The sequence below is a fragment of the Lynx rufus genome, unplaced genomic scaffold (assembly GCF_022079265.1).
Source record: "Lynx rufus isolate CCGP_SWC_20201006 ecotype Redwood Valley unplaced genomic scaffold, mLynRuf1.p SCAF_3, whole genome shotgun sequence".
In the NCBI taxonomy this organism is placed as follows: domain Eukaryota; kingdom Metazoa; phylum Chordata; class Mammalia; order Carnivora; family Felidae; genus Lynx; species Lynx rufus.
The window spans coordinates 128136167-128154060 of NW_025814845.1; the positions used below are offsets into that span (position 1 = coordinate 128136167).

The following is a 17894-nucleotide window of genomic DNA, read 5'->3' on the forward strand; positions in this document are numbered from 1 at the left end:
CTCTGGCCCCCGGTGTCCAGGACCTGCTTTGCCGGAAGCATACCTCCTGGCCTCCTGACTCCTCCTGGGCATCTCCAGCATGACTCTTCTGCACGTTCCTGATAGTCCTGCCCCCTGTTTCCTCTCCCACCTGCTTCCCCTCAAGACTCTAACACCTGGTGGGCTATTTACATTTGAGAGCAGCCAATGGGTTATGTCTGTTTCTTTGAATAGCTTGCTTACGCAGCTTGGATAGACTCCTGAGAGTTGCTCTGCTGTCTCACTCCACAGTGATGAGGTTTGGCCTTCTGGCATTTCTGGCGCTGAGCAGGCAGGCCTCGCATGTGTGTGGGCACTCCTCATCTCCAAGGCGGAATCCCTGATGCTCCCTACCCCTCACATTTTCCAGGGTTTTCAGGGCCAGCCTGATTTCCTCTTGGTTGTTTTCTAGATTTCTAGTTATCAGTTAAGAGTAGAACTGTTGATTCCTATTTGATTTTCCTGTTTAGTTGCTCTGGTCTGTGTTGAGATAAAATGTTTCTCTTCAGTCCATCGTATTCATTTTAGAGAGGAGACTAAGAATTAAGGACGATTTTTCTTCTTTCAGTAGAGAGGCCTTTTAGAATTTTTTCCTGGAGGCGCCTGGGGTAGCTCAGTCAGTTAAGCATCCAACTCGGTTCAGGTCATGATCTTTGCCGTTCGTGGGTTTGAGCCCTGCTTTGGACTCTGTGCTGACAGATCAGAGCCTGGAGCACATATCATACTCTGTGTTTCCCTCTCTCTTTGCCCCTCCCCCACTTGCACTCTGCCTCTCTCTCTCTCTCCTTCAAAAATAAATAAACATTAAAAAAAATTTTTTTTTTAATTTTTTCCTGTACACCAAGGCTATCGCAGCAATGTTGGAAGAGTTGTTCTTCCTCTTCAAATCGAGTTGGAGGAATAGTTTTCATAATGAGCAAGGCAAATTTGTGGGCACGGTGGAAACGTTTCTTATCTGGTTAACCTTGAAATACTGGCCTTCTTAGATAACATAATACAGGCAATGGTCCAAATGTAAGTTTTTGTAAGTAATACCACACTTATTGGAGAATATGAACTTAAAAAAATCATAGGTGACATTTTATTTTCTATATATCGTGTAATTTTAATAAGCTTTTTTTTAGCTTCTTAAATACATTAACAATTTTTAATACTGTTTATTTGCACAGATGTGTGTACAAAAGCCTCTGTGTTTGTTAAAGAACTAATTTAAATGGGCACTTGAGTGACTCAGTCGGTTAAGTGTCTGACTTTGGCCCAGGTCATGATCTCATGGTTCAAGGGTTCGAGCCCTACACTGGGCTCTGTGCTGACACCTTGAAGCCCATTTCAGATTCTCTGCCCCCTCTCTCTTTGCCCCTCCCCTGCTCACTTTCCCCTATCTCTCTCTCTCTCTCTCTCTAAAATGAACATTAAAAAAATAAAAATAAAGAGCTAATTTAAAAATATATTACAGTGAGAAGCTCCTTTTTAACCTTTAAGCCAATCCAAATGAAATGTATAGTTTTGAATAAAATAAACAGATTCTCTGGGTGCTTGGCCCCTGAGGGTTAGTGCTTTGCAAGTTATTTACATGCCATCCCAACCTGTTTATTTTTTATCTCCTTGTAGCTCCTCGACTAAGCAGAATGTTGCTCTCTGTTTGCAGGTTCTATAAATGTAGTCTCAAAGGCTAATGGATGTAAAGGGAAAAAATAAACAATTGCCGAGAAAAAGGTTATTCCTGTAACAGTATGCTGCTTTTCATAAGGCCTTTGCATTTTCCACTACTTGAAACTTTTCATTATGGAAGTATTTTGTGAAACTTAACTATCATACCTATTCGATTCCCAGGTAAACACTAGGACGTGGATTACCGGTAGCAAATGGTGCGTTAGATCTACCACAGCATGTGCTGCTTTATTTGTTTCCTCCAGTTTTTGCATGCAGTGTAGGGTCAGAGTTTGCTTCAGACTCTCCTGAACTTGGATGTGGTCGCTGTCATGTGCATTTAAGCTGAAGGGACTGTGGTGTGTTCTTTTTTGACAGAGCTGATGCTGTGTGAGGAGCTACATTCAATATTACACTTGGTGCTGCAGGCGGGGAACATCATGAATGCAGTAAGTAAAATTCAAAAGCGTTAAAATGTTGCGTTTCTCACTTTATTTGTCTGTGCAGAGGTATATGTATATATTTTTTCTTTTGATTTGTCTTCTTTAGGGAGGGTATGCTGGCAATGCAGTAGGATTTAAACTGTCTTCTTTGCTCAAATTGGCAGACACAAAAGCAAACAAGCCTGGGATGAATCTTCTGCACTTTGTTGCACAGGTATGTGGAAATGGTGACTCCAGAGAGAGAATGAGTGTGAATCGTCCCCGGAGGTGGGGAGGTTTTTCCCAGGTGTAAGGGGGCATCACACGGAAATAGGAAAGGGTGTGGTGGGTTCTAAGAAGGTTCTGTTTGCAGAAGCACTCTGCAGATTCCTGAGCTGAACTGTGCCTAGGGTTGTAGGACAGTAGGAAAGAGGAGGGGGTGGGGGAGGCAGGGGACAGGGTTGGCAAAAGCCGATTATGAAGGGTTCACATCCGAAATGCTGGGGAATTTGGATTCATGCTGTAGCGTTTTGGAGCCAACAGAAGTTCATGCACGGCATAATGGCATGAGCAGGTTGGCTTTGTTTTTAGGAAAATAAGGCAACATGGAGAATGGGCTGCAGTGGAGAGAGAACTAGAAATAGGGCACCCCTTGGCAGAAATTGGCTCTGATCGCTTGGCAAGAGCTGAGAATCAGAGTCCTAGCCACGCGGATGGAGAGCAGAGGCCTGGGTGTGAGACATTCCCAATGTTGGGTTGACTAGATTTGTAAGTGTAGAGTGAAGGGGTCAGAGCAATGAAAAAGATCACCTCCACCGGTTTCCCTCTGTGAACTATAGGTTAGCTCACCTTGCTACAAGCACAGGGTTTGGTGTCTTCCCCCTGTCCATCACCTCCATTTCTGACTGGGTCTTTGTGATACCGAAACAACCAATTACAAAGTGGAAAGTCAGCCAAAGACAGTTGCCTCTTTGTTGTTAAATCATCTCAAATTACGAATTGTATCGATTTGTTTTTCCTTCACTGGATCACCTTTGTTGTTTTGACAGCAATCACACAGATGTAGGTTTAAGCTGGGGAGGAAGCTGGGCTTGTTTCTAGTGTGAGCTTCAGAACAGGATGGAATTAGGATTTTGACTTGTCCTTTATTAGCTGTACTTCCTCAGACAAGTTACTGAAACATTAAGACCTTCAATTTCTTCATCTAATCATGGGGCTAGTGATACTGCAAAACAGGTAACCAACAGGGTTGAAGGAGATCATTCCATAAAGTGCCAGACTCGCGTTTGGCACAGAGTAAGCGCTCCGTAAATAATACACACAGTTACTATGACATTCTTCAGAAGACAAAGGACATGTTGAACTCAGGGCTAATTTAAAAGTTAATTTTCAGGGCATTAAAACCAGAAAATGTCTTCCTTACCCTATGTGCCTTGAAGGTAGCCTTCTGGCAGTTCTTTTATTTATTTATTGAAAAGGTTTTTGTTGTTGTTGTTGTTTTGGTTTGGTTTTGGTTTTGGTTTTGGTTTTTTGAGAGAAAAGCATGTGAGTGGGGGGAGGGGCAAAGAGAGGGAGAGAATTCCAAGCAGGCTCTGTGCTGTCAGCTCAGAGCCCAGCATGGGGCTCGGTCTCACGAACTGTAAGATCCTGACCTAGGCCAAAATGAAGAGTCAGACGCTTAACGAAATGAGCCACCCGGTGCTCCCCTGGCAGTCCTTTTAGATCCACGTATCCAAGTGCTCTCTGTAACTTGGTCCCTACCCATGTGGGGATGTTTCCGGAGTTGGTGATTGCTTCCTTCATACCTACCTTCCTTGTATCCTCTGAGCAGATGAAGAATGCAAATACCTCCATGGCTTGTGCACCTTCTGATTAAAGTCATTTTGCAAACTGGTTTAACAGCTGAAGGTATCTTGGTCATATACAGGCACACTCATAGGTATGGGTGGTATTTAAGCAGGATTTATTGGATTCTCTTAGAAACAATGGGCCCTGCTAAGCTACCACCCACTTCCATTGACTCTGCATGCACATGAATTGTATTTCACGTCAGGATCGGTTGCTCTGGGAAGTTACATATATCTTGAGAGTAGGGGAGTTCTGGTAAATCTTGTTAAGAATATCAGAGTTCATGTTTCAGTGAATTGCTTTGAATATACCAAGCGTAAAAACAAGAACTTTAAGGTTCCTTTAAGCCTTGGGAAAATTGTTTCCTTCCAGTTTTACACATACAGTGAGAGAAAATTCTGTTTTTATTCTAGGAAGCCCAAAAGAAAGATGCCATTCTTCTAAACTTTTCTGAAAAATTGCATCACGTTCAGGAGGCTGCTAGGTAAGCAAGGAAGACTGAAAGTGAATTGTAAGATTCACATTTTTTGAAGCTATTTTTTAATGAAAACTGGTGAAGGTATTATAACTTTAAAAAGTTTTGTCTTGTTGAATTTTCAGACCTTCCTTTTATTTGCTTACAGAGGTGTGTGTGCATCTTTGGAAATTGGGGGTTTTGAAAACTTAATCTTTATTTTTAAGCTAAAAACCCCATTTCAGTCTTTTCTAATGAATATCATCAGTGTAAAAACAGTATGGATTGAGAACTTCAAATCCCTCCACACCCAACAGGTAGAGCTCAAACAACACAGCCTATTACCTCGGGAGTTGGCATATATCAGTCAAACGTCCAGGGCTGCTTCCCTGTAGAATCTAACATGGTACATTGATTTTCTATTGCATTAGAAGAAGTTGGAACCATACCAAGGGTTGTGAAAGGATTGTATTTAAATTCGTCACTCAACAGAGAAAGTAGCTACCGAACATAAAGCTGTGTTTACATCACTTTAATTTGCTTCTTATCCCAGTGTAAATGTGTGTTTTAATGTAGCTATAATCTGTGTATAAGTACTATGTTGAGTTCCGTGTTTTTATTTTTTATAAGTTTATTTATTTTGAGAGAGAGCACGGGAGGGGTGGAGAGAGAGGGAGAGAGGGAATCCCAGGCAGGCTCCGCATTGTCATGTCAGTGCAGAGCCTGATGTGGGGCTCGAACTCATGAACTGTGAGATCACAACCTGACCCAAAATCAAGAGTCTGACCCTCAGCCAGCTGAGCCACCCAGGATCCCCAGAGTTCCGTGTTTTTAAATTTACAGCACATATGTATGTATCCAGTGGTAAATGTTCAATAACCAGCTTTCCCAGAAAGAAGTCCTAATTTGTAGCACCTGCTGATTTCCATCGTGTAAATACTGCTACGGTGGCAGATTTCAAGCTATCCGTGTGGCCTTACTGAGGGAGGAGCTGGGAGGGGATGCCAACACCCACAGTGGCCTCTTGCAAGCTGGCTCCGGCACCCTTCGTGTTACCTGCTTGTTATCTGTGTGACTGTTTCTAGTTAGGGGAGCCATGAACCATATGCATAAATACACAAGCCGTAGCTTTTCAAGCTAAGCCCTGTCATTGGCCAGTGGCTCAGTATTATTAACTGTGAACATCTAACCACAGATTACATGTCTTTCCTAAGGGGAAATTATTGGTCCAAAGTTGTGAATAGTTCATAGTTCATGTTTATAGATTTTCAGATTATTCCCCCAAAGAACGAGCATCTTATAAGATATAAACTGTTCCGGTTTTGAATTTCTGAAAGAAACTTGTGTGAGAATATTTTTTCCTCTGACTAGTATAGAAATGTTACTAAGAGGTGTACGTAGAAATAATCATTACATTTTTGTTCTGACATTTCTGGTTAGATGGGAAAGTTTAGCTAGATGCTGTCTTAGAAAAAAACCTAGTCAGTAAAGTTTGTTTCTTTGAAATAGAAGATGAGGTATCCTGGTGAAGTACAGACAGATCATAAATGGATGCTGACGACCAGTGAAGGTGGAAAACGTGATTGCACGATGAAAAGTTAGAATTTGCGATAAAAGCAGGAAAGCGTTCTAGTTTATGAATTTGCTAAGTGAATTGCACTGGGTTTTAGGTATCACCTATTCACTTTACCTGGTGACAAAAACATCACTCAGTGCACTACCAATCTTGATGTGATGTATGTAACAAAGGCCTTGTGATCAGTTCTGTCATTTCTTTGCAGAATTGTTAGCTGCATGGTTAGTTCTCTCTGAAATACCGAGTGCTTACTCTGGCTGTCTGTGGCCGCATGAAGTCTGCTTAGTATCTCCTTATTGCCCTTAATGTCTACACTGCCTTGCTTTCCGTGAGTTAGAGCTTTTGCATTGGTTCCAGAGGGAAGTCTAAGTATCCGAGTCTAAGTACAGGGGTGGTAAATGTCATCGCGGTAATTCTGCCCTTCTGTTTCTAGGTTTGACCAATGGCTAGTCTCGTTTGACGTGCCTGCATGACACATGGCTTCCCTGTGCCAACTGCCCACTCTCTCCCCTTTCTTCTTTCAGATTATCTCTGGATAACACGGAGGCAGAACTGCGCTCGCTCTTTATCAGGACGAGATCTCTGAGGGAAAACATTCAGCGGGATGGTGAACTTTGTCAGCAGGTGGAAGATTTCCTTCAGGTTTGTGGGTGATTTGAGTCCGTCTCTCATTTTGGCTCCAGGCACCCGGCAGGGCTGGTTAAATCTGCACGCGTTTGTGGAAGCAGCGGGTTCCAGTTCATATATTTTTTCCCCAGCTCAGTAGAAGGAACTTTGTATTTCAATGCCCATTCCTTGCCGCATTGGTTTTCTGGCAGGCGTTGTCGAATGAGGTCTGTACGTAAGGTGTTTGTTTAGGGCTGGCCTCCCTTTACCCCTGCTCCCCGTCCATCATTGCCCCGCGCTGTAGCCAACTGGTATCGGCATGTGGTGCTGACCCTTGACGGCATATGCGTGGCAGCTCAGGTTTTGCTTCGAAACCGCAGCGTATGAGTTCTTGCCTCCTAATCCAACTTTTGGACAACAGAAGGGAGTTCCACGGAAATCATAGACACCTGAGAACTTGGGCTGTTGTTCCTTCACTTGTTTTTATTCAAGAAACAAGCCAGGTTTTGGCATGTTTTTATAATGAGAGCGGGAGCACACACGATAGCCGTGACTATCAACACCCCAAACACATCAACCGCACAGGGTGTGTCAGGAGCTGCTCTGAATAACATCAACAAAAAACAGCCGAGTGGACGTGTTTGTGACAGCTCACTGTGACTCACTAATCACATAGTCTGACATACTTCTCCTATCTTCCTTATTTAAAAAAAAGGGGCAGCTTTGCATGCTTTTGGTCTCCAGGGAAGTGGTATGCTACCGTCAGTATCCGTGCTTTGCGCCTTTCGAGGTGGCACATGTGCAGCACGGCCACCCTTGGTGCTGGGAACGGCGTGCTCCGAAGGTCCTGCCAACCTCAGCTTTCACTCGTTTCCTCGGAATTAAGCTACATCAAATATTGGAAGTTGCAGCTCCCATCAGCAAACACTTTGTTTGGTTCTGCTGCACGTTTATTTTTATGATTAAATATGTATTTTCTTTCAGATATAACCAAACAAATACTCTGTTTAAAGTGCACAGATTTTTCTCCACAATGCAAACACCACCATAAAATACCTAACAGGTAGGAAAGCTGGGGTACCTGGGTGACTCAGTTGGTTAAGCGTCCAACTTCGGCTCAGGTCATGATCTCACAGTCTAGGGATTCGAGCCCCGCATCGGGCTCTGTGCTGACAGCTCGGAGCCTGGAGCCTGCTTCGGATTCTGTGTCTCCCTCTCTCTCTCTGCCCCTCCCCCACTCACTCTCTCTCTCTCTCTCTCAAAAATAAACATACATTAAAAAAAAAATTACGGTCTAACAGGTAGGAAAGCTCTTAGCAGTAAGCACATGCAGACAAATGAGAGAAATCCAGAAATACCGGGGGGGGGAAGGCCCATCCCACAGTGAGATGAGAATCCTGGATCTCTCATTCCCTGGCTCTTACATTAAATATTAATATTTTATGCTACATAGCAGCACAGAAAGGTTTATGATGAAAAGCAGCTCTGTCTTAGCCGTGCCCCTAGGCTGCTCTTTAAAGGCATCCTTGTTTGACTCTAAATGCTTCTTTCTCGTAATCATTTTTATCTTTGTAAATAAAATGTTCTCATACAGCTATTTATTTTTCTTTTTTATATTCAATTTCTTTTCAAATGGTGGGGGGGGGCAGGTATTAATTTTATAAGGTAGGTAGGGTCAGGCCATGAAGGGAAAACGTTGGACTTTGTGCTCTTAGCCATGGGGAAACATTGAAGTTCTTTGAGCAGAGAAAAGACAAGAACACAGTCTTGCAAATCCCTTTCAGTATTTTGACCCTCTGGGCAAGAAATAACGAATACATTGGTTTGGAACTTTAGTCTGGAGCAAACAAGTGAGACACGGAAAGTGGAGTCTCCTGGCACGGCTACTGATACCTTGTCCATTATACTTGGCCAGTGTATACTTGGCCAGTGGCTCTGGACGGCCATTTGTGGTCCTGACTGCAAAAATTAAGTCTTGGCAAAGACTGAGCCGGGTGATTTTTCACACCCATATTCGGAATGTTTCACTTTCCCAAGTCCTAAGGGTGACCACAGTGCATGTTAAGTTTTTCCTTCCTGGTTTTCTCTCGATCCCCACAGGATCTAGTGATGAGACATGGGAGGAGGAGCTAAGCTAATCTATCCCATGTAGATAGATTCTTGTCAAGAGTCCTGTTTTTCTGCTGTTGAGTTTTTCTTGGCTGGAATCCACCTTTCCCCCTGTGGAAGAATGACAGGCAAAGATTTATCTTTTCATGAATACCCTTCTCTCCATAAAGAATAATGCAGCACGAATGCGCACACTGCCTCGGGCTACTGACTCAGATGGTTACTTTCTCTGGTATCTGGTTTCCTGAATAGTTTTGGTTTCCTGCTACCTCTTGAGTGTGTTTGGTGTAAGGAAAGGACTCTTATGGGGGAGAGTGTGTGGGAGTGGGTGAGAGGTGACGTGTCTCCTCAGAACTTCTCTTCCTTCTCCAAGCATGTTTCAGCAGCGATCCCACTCCATGAGGGTGGGCAGTCCATCGCTTCACATTTCCTAGGCCGGTCCTTCCACTCAAAGGAAGTGTCTCAAATAGAAGCCTTTTTGAGAACAAGATCTGTGTGATTTATAAAGTCACGTACTTCACGCATTCCTTCTTCACATAAGCCTTGTTCCCTGGTGAAAAAGAAGGTTGACTTGAGTGTGATCCTAAGCAATTTGGTCCCCATGCGGCTGTGGCTCCTCTAACCTGCTGCTTCCTCATTTCAGCTCAACATGAAATGTCCCCAACATGTCAGGGAAGTGTGCTCGTGCGCCTGATAGGTCCCCATCCTGAAAGGGCTGAGAGCTCACTGGAGGAAAGCAAACCTCTTTCGTTTCTGTTTCTTTGTTGTGTTCGGCACCTGAATCTATAGGGGCACTGGAGACTTTGTCCTGGAAGAATGAGGAGGAGGTGATTTGTGTAGAGGATTTGTGTAGGGCAGTAATTCCTGTCCATGGGGGCTCATCGGGGTCTCCTGCAGTTTTAATAAAATACCAGTGGCAGTTACACCTCAGACGAACTCAATCGCATGGGTGGGGTATGAGCATGCACTGTCGACACAGCTTCTGAGCTGACTTGGATAAGCACCATGGTTAGGAAGTCTTGGCTGGGGCATTTATCTAGGCACAGGGGCTTCCAGTCCTATGGGATGACACTGACCCTGATACAGGTCACTTGAGGTGAGGCTTAAACTCCTCCTCCACAGGATAACTCATCAGTATGAGTTACTTTTGGCACCCCGAAGTGAACCCTTGGCCAATATCAGACCTTTTTTTTTTTAATGTTTATGTATTTCTGAGAGAGAGAGAAAGGGGACAGAGGATCCGAGGTGGGCTCTGTGCTGACAACAGCGAGCCCAGTGGTAGGTCTCGAACTCACAAACTATGAGATGATGACCTGAGCCAAAGTCCGACGACACTCAACCGTCTGAGCCACCCGGGCGCCCCAAGACTCACTTAGAAGGAAGAACAGATACAGAATAAGTTTTCCTTAATAAAACCAACGTTACGCCTATGTCATTTTTCAGTAGCCTTAAAGGCCACCATTTTGTCAGAGGCATTCTGTAGATTAAAGCTCTTTAGGCTCATTTGTTGCTTCCAGGCCTTTACACAGGAGTTCACCTTGCTTCCCCAGGGCTTTGTTTGGGTTGAATTATTTTCCTTTTGGCTCTGAGTGCATTGGGTTTGCAATCCACCTTCCCTTCTCGACTTGAAATTGAGCCCAGGAGCACGGCTTCCCCGGGCACTAGACGGCGCACAGAGAGTGTCCTCACTGCTGTTGACTTGAGCGTGTGCTTGTTTGTTTACCCGCAGTTTGCTGTGGAAAAGCTGACAGAACTGGAGCGCTGGAAGCAAGAGCTCCAGGACGAGGCCCACACCCTTATAGATTTTTTCTGTGAAGACAAAGAAACCATGAAACTGGACGAGTGCCTTCAGATCTTTAGAGACTTTTGTGTCAAATTCAACAAAGCGGTTAAGGTATGGCTGATGGCATCTCCCTGTTTTCTGAGTTGTTTGGATTTTTGTTTTTCGCTTTCCGCACCCAGCCCTCTGTCCCTGGCAGAAAGATGGGTCAGCATTTCCACGCTTTCAGGGAAGTCTGGCCCAGGCAGCATTGCCACGCTCTCAGTTGGGGTTACTGGGAAGTGTCTGTGCCATCCTGGCCCCGAGCACCTCCCGGTTGCCGGGAGCCCAGCGTTGGCTTCCTCCGCTACGGTGCTGCTCACACCAACACCTGCTTTGATACCCTGAAAGCATTATGTTAGTAAAGTTCATCTATGATGGCAGCCGTGATATTAACAAGTTTCTTTGAAGATCCTGAGTGTCTCCCTCCCCCCCCTTCCCCAGGAGAGAATTTCCCCTTTGGGGGAACCCTTTGTTGCGGTGGGATGATTGGAAGGTGTTCTCTCACCTGTTTCGGGCACCACGGCTATTGCCAGGCAATGGGCACCGCAGAAACCGTGTCCTCCTCAGCCAGAGCAGGCTTAGAAATCCTCAAGTGCTTAGGGGTCTGCTGCCGTCTGAGCAATACGGCCGCGTTTCTTGCCCTTTAGCCTCCAATTCCAGTCATCTCTGGGTTCAGTGTAGGAGCCAGAAAACTCTGGGTTCCTTGGCTTTGCAAATACAACTTCTCATCTGTCCGTTAAAGACAAAACGACACCCCTTTACTTCAGGTGGTGGTGAGGAACCCAATACTTGTGCGCGTTATCCCTCCCCCGTATTTAAATGCAGGTTTGTCCATAGCTGAATTCCTTTGCGGGACTGGTCACATTTCCCTCCAGCCCTGAGTAGGCCAGAGTGACTTGAGTCCTCAACCCCTCCTTCCTCTCTCCAGCTAAGAGAAGGAGGCTGAGCCTGTGGCCACGTTTCCTCTCCCTTGTCCAAGCAGTGAGCTCAGCAGAGGGGGGCGGTGGTGGGTGGTAGAGGCCAAATTGGCTCTTTCTGAGGCCCTCACTCCCTGTCAGAATTCTGCAGGCCCAAGAGGCCACCTGTGCGACTCTCTCCGCCCAGCTGTTCTGAGCGCCAGGACCTGGCCCCACTCCCACCGCAGGCAGCTTTCGGGGAGAGGGCCCGGAGGACCTGGGACACTGGAGAGGCTGGACCAGAGCTGCAGGAAGGTCCATGCCTCCCCAGCCAGAGCCAGAGTTTCGAGGAAACTTGGAGGGGAAGTCCACCATTTGAGGAAATTGATCTTCAAGTAAAAAGTACTACCAATAACAGGCGTGGCTTGTGAGATCCGAGGGACTTGGCACCGAGGGACTGCATGCTCCCATTCCCCAGAGACACAGGCTCCACGGAGCTGAGGTCATCCAGGGTCAGCCAGGGCACCTCCTCTGGGCCCTTGGGTCCCTGGAGGTCGAACTGAGCCAGTCCTGTCACCAGCTCATGCTCCTTAATCCCCAGAGCCAATGGCGAGAACGGAGAGGACCGGGCTGCAACGATACAGATGTATTTAGGTGATACAAATATATTTAAAGTGCACAGCCAGCTGGTAAAATGTGCTTTAGCATATACATTTGTTCTGGTTCAGTTTTGCTAGGGTGAGGCCTGGGTACTTGGAGCTGGGTGAAGGGTAATCGAAGGATTTATAAAGCAAATCATCTTGTCTGATTGTGGAAGGGGGTGGAGCATGAGGGACGGAGCCAACATGACCTCTCTGGTGTTCTTTACTGAAGAGCATTCAGGGAACAGAGATTTGAAAGGCATCTCTTAATACCTAGCGTATACATTTATGCATCCAAAGCGTTAAGTAGAATGTGCTGCTCGTGTGTGTGTAGATGCAGTCAACACAGATGCCCCAGGGAGGTTTGATCTCTGATTCCTTTTTTTCCTCTCCGCCATTGCTTAACTCCCCCTTCCCTGGAAGTCCTTTCCATCTTGCCCTGCTTAGAAGCCAAGTTGGGTTCCCTTGGAAATGAGGTGGCAGGCATGTGTGGAATCACAGCCTACATTTAGAGGACAGTGCCTTGACTGGAAAGCTGCAAGTTGGGCCCAGGGACGATAAGCTTAGATTGGTGGGGCCACCCCCATGCAGCTTTGGGACAACTAGCCCTGTCCACACCCACACAGGTGCAAACACCAGTATCTCTCTTGGTGAAGCTTACGCTGGGCTCTCCTCCCTGCGTGTATATCTCACTGGAGTCTTAGGGCAGGTGGCTCTGGAGTTGCACACACGTTCCACACGTCTCATGCGTCTTGGGGCTTCTCTCCACCCCTCGTTCAGGACAACCAGGACCGGGCGGTGCAGGAGCTGAGACAGCTGCAGCGGCTGAAGGAGCGGGAGCAGAAGCGTCGCTCCTGGGCAGCTGGGGAGCTCGGGGGCTTCTGCCGGAGCAGCAGTGAGAATGATGTGGAGCTGCTGACCAAGAAGGGCACAGAGGACCTGCCCCCCTTCCTGCAGCCCAGGCCCGTCAGCCCTTCCTACCGACCTCCTAACGCCCGCCGCTCTCGCCTTTCCCTGGGCGCCTTTGCTGACCGGGAGCTGCTGACCTTCCTGGAGAGTTCCACCGGCAGCCCCGAGGAGCCCAGCAAGTTTAACAGCTTGCCCCGGAGCAGCCCCCGGCAAGCCCGGCCCACACTGGCCTGGATGGAGCCTGGGGGCCCGAGGGCCCAGGACCCCAGCCACGCACGCAGACCTCAGGCCTCACAGAGCCAGGAGGAGGCCCCTGAGCCACCCTCATCTTGGCAGAGCCAGCTCCCAGTCCCCCGACCCGAGGACCCTGCGCCCCTCTTCCCTCGAGCTCGGCGCAGTGGGGTGGGCATCCTCCAAAAGAGGAACAGCGAGCCCATGGGCCTGGCTCCCGCCCGGTCCCCTCCGCTCTCACCATTGGCTCTGGGGATTAAGGAGCATGAGCTGGTGACAGGACTGGCTCAGTTCGACCTCCAGGGACCCAAGGGCCCGGAGGAGGTGCCCCGGCTGACCCTGAATGACCTCAGCTCCGTGGAGCCCGTGTCTCTGGGGGATGGGAGCATGCAGTCCCTCGCTGCCAGCCACAGTGGCCTGCTGCCTGTGAGCTCAAGTGCCCCAGGGGGTCTCAGCCCAGCCCTGCAGGGGGATGACGGATCTGCCCCCGACCAACCTAGTGGCGAGGCTCTGGTATCTGTAGGCAGCAGCGACCCTGAGAGCAAAGACCCCGGCCCTTTGTTCTACATCTCGGATGCCACCGACTGCTCGCTGACCCTGGACTGCTCGGAGCCAGGGGAGGGGGGCGGTGGGGATGGCTCCCTGTCCTCTGGGGCTGGAGAGACAGGCAGCCAGGTCTCCTCTCACCCTCCTTCCAGCCCCCCCGGGGAGGCTTCTGCTCCCCTCTCCGGGAAGAGTGAGCCCAGCTGCAAGGACGCCCTTCCCAGGGACAGACCTGCCAAAGGGAAGGATGCGACAACACCAAAGAGAAGCTCCCTCAGAGAGGCGTCCCAAGGGACCTCCAAGGCAGTGAGTGCCAGGCGGAGCCAAGGGGCGGCGCCCAAGCCCGTGCGGACCTTGACAGCCTCCGAGAGCGAGAGCATGCGTAAAGTCGTGCCCATCTCCAGGTCAAGCCGCAGCTCGGTGGGCTGGAAGCGGCCTTCTGGGGACACCCCCAGCAGCCCAGCACAGCAGCAGTGGTCGCGCCGGAGCTCCGTGCGGGGGACCTCGGACGTGTCGCCCAGGAGGCCCTCTACAGGGGCTGTGACCGTGCCGGAGGAGCCGAGGCTGGCGAGGGGGAGCAGCAGCTCTGGCAGCGTCCGGCCCGGGAAGGAGCACCCCCTGCAGCCCAGGGGCTCGTTCAAGAAGCCCAGCGCCAAGCCCCTCAGGAACGTCCCCAGACAGAAGCCCGAGGAAAATAAGATCTGCCGCTCCAACTCCGAGAGCCCCGAAGAGGAGCCCAAGGCCCCGCCGCCCCCCAGCGTCCCCCGTGTCCCACCTCCCGTGCCGAGCTTTGCCCGGAACACAGTTGCGTCCTCATCTCGGTCCATGAGAACAGATTCTCCTCCCGTGGCCAAGGCTCCTGGCATCACTCGGACTGTTTCCCAGCGTCAGCCGAGGCCAAAGGGTAGCCCCGAGGATGCCATCCCCAAGGACAGCGGCACCCTGCGGCGGGCCAGTAGTGCCCGGGCCCCCAAAAAGTGTCCGGAGGCTGCTGGGGGTCCCAGTGCCAACACAGAGACGCCTCCAAAGGGCCGAGGGGCTGGGGAAAGGGCCTCCCTGAGACTGAAAAACTCAGATCCGACCACACTGGGGAAAATCCTCGATCCCTTACGGAAGTGATAGGTGTCTGTCCTCTCGTTGCTGGGGGCTCAGGTGGTGAGGACTGACTCCTGTGACAGTCCAGCACCGGATGTCTCTGTTCACATAAAGTCACCCCCTGGTGCCAGCCACTAACGCTCATGTCACCGAAAGTGTGGTCCGGGAGGCTGGTGGACTGCCACCCACTGTGACCCCTCCTGCTGTAAAGTCCCCCGTCTGGATGTGCACCATGACGGCCGGCACCTCACATACTCCTCCCCAAGCAGACACCGCATGAAAAACGTAGATGTCTGAGATGACATTCTTCTGTACGGAGTAAAAGAATTTTGGCCAGTTTTTCTATTCCAAACTTATTTTTGAATATTACAAAAACTGCATATTTTAGTTCCTTTTGCAGAATGAAATGCCTCCTAGGAAAAAAGACAAAACCCTTAATATGAAGACATTTTCATTTTCCTGTGTTCCCTGGCCTCAGGGTTCCACCTGCCCACACACCGTCCATTGCTGGCAACTGGACTTCTCTGCAGGCCCTGGGTGCTCTGTGATTGGCACCGTCTCCTCGAAGGCTCTCTGTGTTGCTCATCTTTCTGTGTGTGACTTCGGGTGAGGGTTTGCTTGTGAGCAGGAGGGAAAGTGAGACTGGTGCGTGGAAATCGGATGCTCCCATGTGCTCAGGACAGGCACCATGGGCAGCGCCTTCCCTGCAGACAGGGAGCAGCCCCTGGGAGAAATGCTGGATCTTCCGGAACTTAGAAGTGCCATATTTTAATGGAAAGGCATTGAGGGGCTGTTTGGCTGAGCACACCTGCCCCTTCTGTGTTTTCCCATTTGTGTATCTTATAAAACTGAGTGAAGGCTGCTATGACCTGGGATCGCTCTAGTTACAGGGACAAACAAACCCTTCTGTCTCCCAGTCTTGTCCCTCCCTTCTCTCTCTGCCTGCAGCCAGCCCTTCCTTCTCTTGCGAATGCAACACAAAGCCGGGAGGGTCTGTGCGTATTATTTATGCCACTGATGATGCTTCTTAATGTCGATGTCTGTTCTTTGTGGTACAATGGTTTTTAAGTCCTGAGAAAAAACAAGTTTTTTTAAACCAAAAACCAAAAACAAAAAAAAAACTAAAAACAAAACAAAAAAGAAAAAAAAAAAGAAACGACTTTCAGGAGAATTTATATCATCAGGAAATTTTTGGGAAAAAAAAGGCTTTATTCAAAAGGGAGAAAACGTGTACTGTTTCTACTCACTGCCCATTTCACTACTTCCTTTTGAGGCTAATTAGGAAATGAAGCAATTCTGGAAACTTTCTTGTTACTTTAAAGTCACCCCCCACTCTTTTTCACTTTTGGTCATTTATTGAAATTGTAGTGACACCTGGGTGTAGATCCAACAGTGGTAAATGGATTTCAGCGAATCCACATGGTTGATGTTACAATCTTCCTCCTGTAGAATGTTGCCTTTCATCCAAATTAATTGGAAACTGAGCTTCCCTAAGTCAGCCAAATTGAAAAGGTAAATTTTATGATTGAAGAAGTAAGGCACCTGACCGCAAAATCTCTTATAAAAATAGCCTTGAATACGTATTTCACGGGCCCCACAAAATGGTTATGGGAATCCTATAGTGTTTTTCACCATCTCAAAAAGCCTAAGAAATCATATATTTAACCGTGCAGATAACAACATTCAAGGCACAGGGCCCATGGTTGGGTGGAAAAGGACGAAAGAGATCAAAAGTTTGTGGATAGCGATGGGGTCAGGACCTCCAGGTAGGATCCTGGGAACCAGGGTCCCAGTCCCTGCTTGGTCACTGATGCTATGTGACTTTGGCAAATCGCTCCCTCTCCCTAAGCCTCTGTTTCCCAGTCTACGGAAGTCGGGGCACGGCTTCAGTGATGGCTTCTAAAGGTCCCTTAGCTCAAAGAGGGAGCTATTATTATCAACAACCAAGGACCCACCTGCCCCAGGACCAGCTTCTCCAAACCAACCCCCAGCACCTCCATAGCAGAGGCCTCAACGTCAAAGGCCTGCTTAAAATAAAGCACCTTCAGAATGTGTTGTTGCTTTGAAATCTAATAAGCTGAGTTTGTTGAGAAGCGGCATTTTACTTAGCCCTGTGGACCCTATGTGTATGCATCTGTGTGAGCAGGTGATCATTCTATTACCTTTTATTGGTAGTAAGCTTTGAAAAATAATTTAAGTATCTAATGCAGAAATGTAAATAAATTTCTATATAAATTTGTTTAAGATGAACTGAATGTATTTAAAGGCTCATTTATATGTTCTTTTATGTAACATGTAGTTTAATAAAGTTCCTGTTTATGGGAGTTGTGTTTTATCCTCAACTTGCTCTGCTGATGGGTATGTATGTGTGTGATCCTGGGGGAAGAGTATATAATTTCCTGTGCACAGAAAAGCCCCGATATAGGAGGTGCAACAGCTTTGAGATACAGCAGTCTTGTCCTCAAAAGGCTCAAAAGCCAAATTAGGCTGTTAGTGTGTGTCTTCTCGGGAGCAGAGTCTGTGTTTACCTGAAGGCCTAGAAAGCAGGCCTTGTGCCAGACCCGTGGGAATGCAAGCATTGCATCTGACACGCAGGCCGTCGATGGAATGTTCAGCACCTCATACATGCTCACATTGTTCCATGTTTTGGGCCAAGCTGTGTGTAATCTCTGTGGGGCCAGCAAGTCTGGATCTGCTCCTATGTGTCCTCATGCATTTTGGCTCAGGACACTATTGGGAAATCACAGCTCACTTCTGCGGCTGCCTTAGGAATGAGCAGAGAGGGAGGGAGGTATGGCTTTATTTGAAATGCAGTGCTGGTGCTTATTTGAGAAGAGAGGGGAATTGTTCAGAAGGTGCACCTCATACCTCAGGGGTTCATGTCAAGTTTTAGTCCTGGCTACTCTTGCGCTTTATCTGAAACGGTTTACAGGATGATCCCTGGGTCAGGCACTGAGAGAGAGATGAGTAGATGATGTCCTTTGAGTTGCTGTCTGCCCCCATGAACTCTGAGAGCCTGGTTCTGCCTGTTACAAGCTGGTTGGGCCACTGGACCCCTTCCTGTACCTTCACCC

General features: G+C 48.1%; 1 protein-coding gene across 1 annotated transcript in view; it reads left to right on the forward strand.

The window, feature by feature from the left end:
- FHDC1 (FH2 domain containing 1) overlaps positions 1–17085 on the forward strand; it is a 43252-nt gene extending 26167 nt beyond the window's left edge. Inside the window, exons 7-12 of the mRNA XM_047092026.1 lie at positions 2047–2117; positions 2218–2325; positions 4352–4422; positions 6493–6610; positions 10413–10577; positions 12823–17085. Coding sequence (XP_046947982.1) covers positions 2047–2117; positions 2218–2325; positions 4352–4422; positions 6493–6610; positions 10413–10577; positions 12823–14844 — 2555 coding nt within the window. The 3' untranslated portion in view covers positions 14845–17085. The remainder of the gene's footprint in view (positions 1–2046; positions 2118–2217; positions 2326–4351; positions 4423–6492; positions 6611–10412; positions 10578–12822) is intronic.
- The last annotated feature ends 809 nt before the right edge of the window (positions 17086–17894 follow it).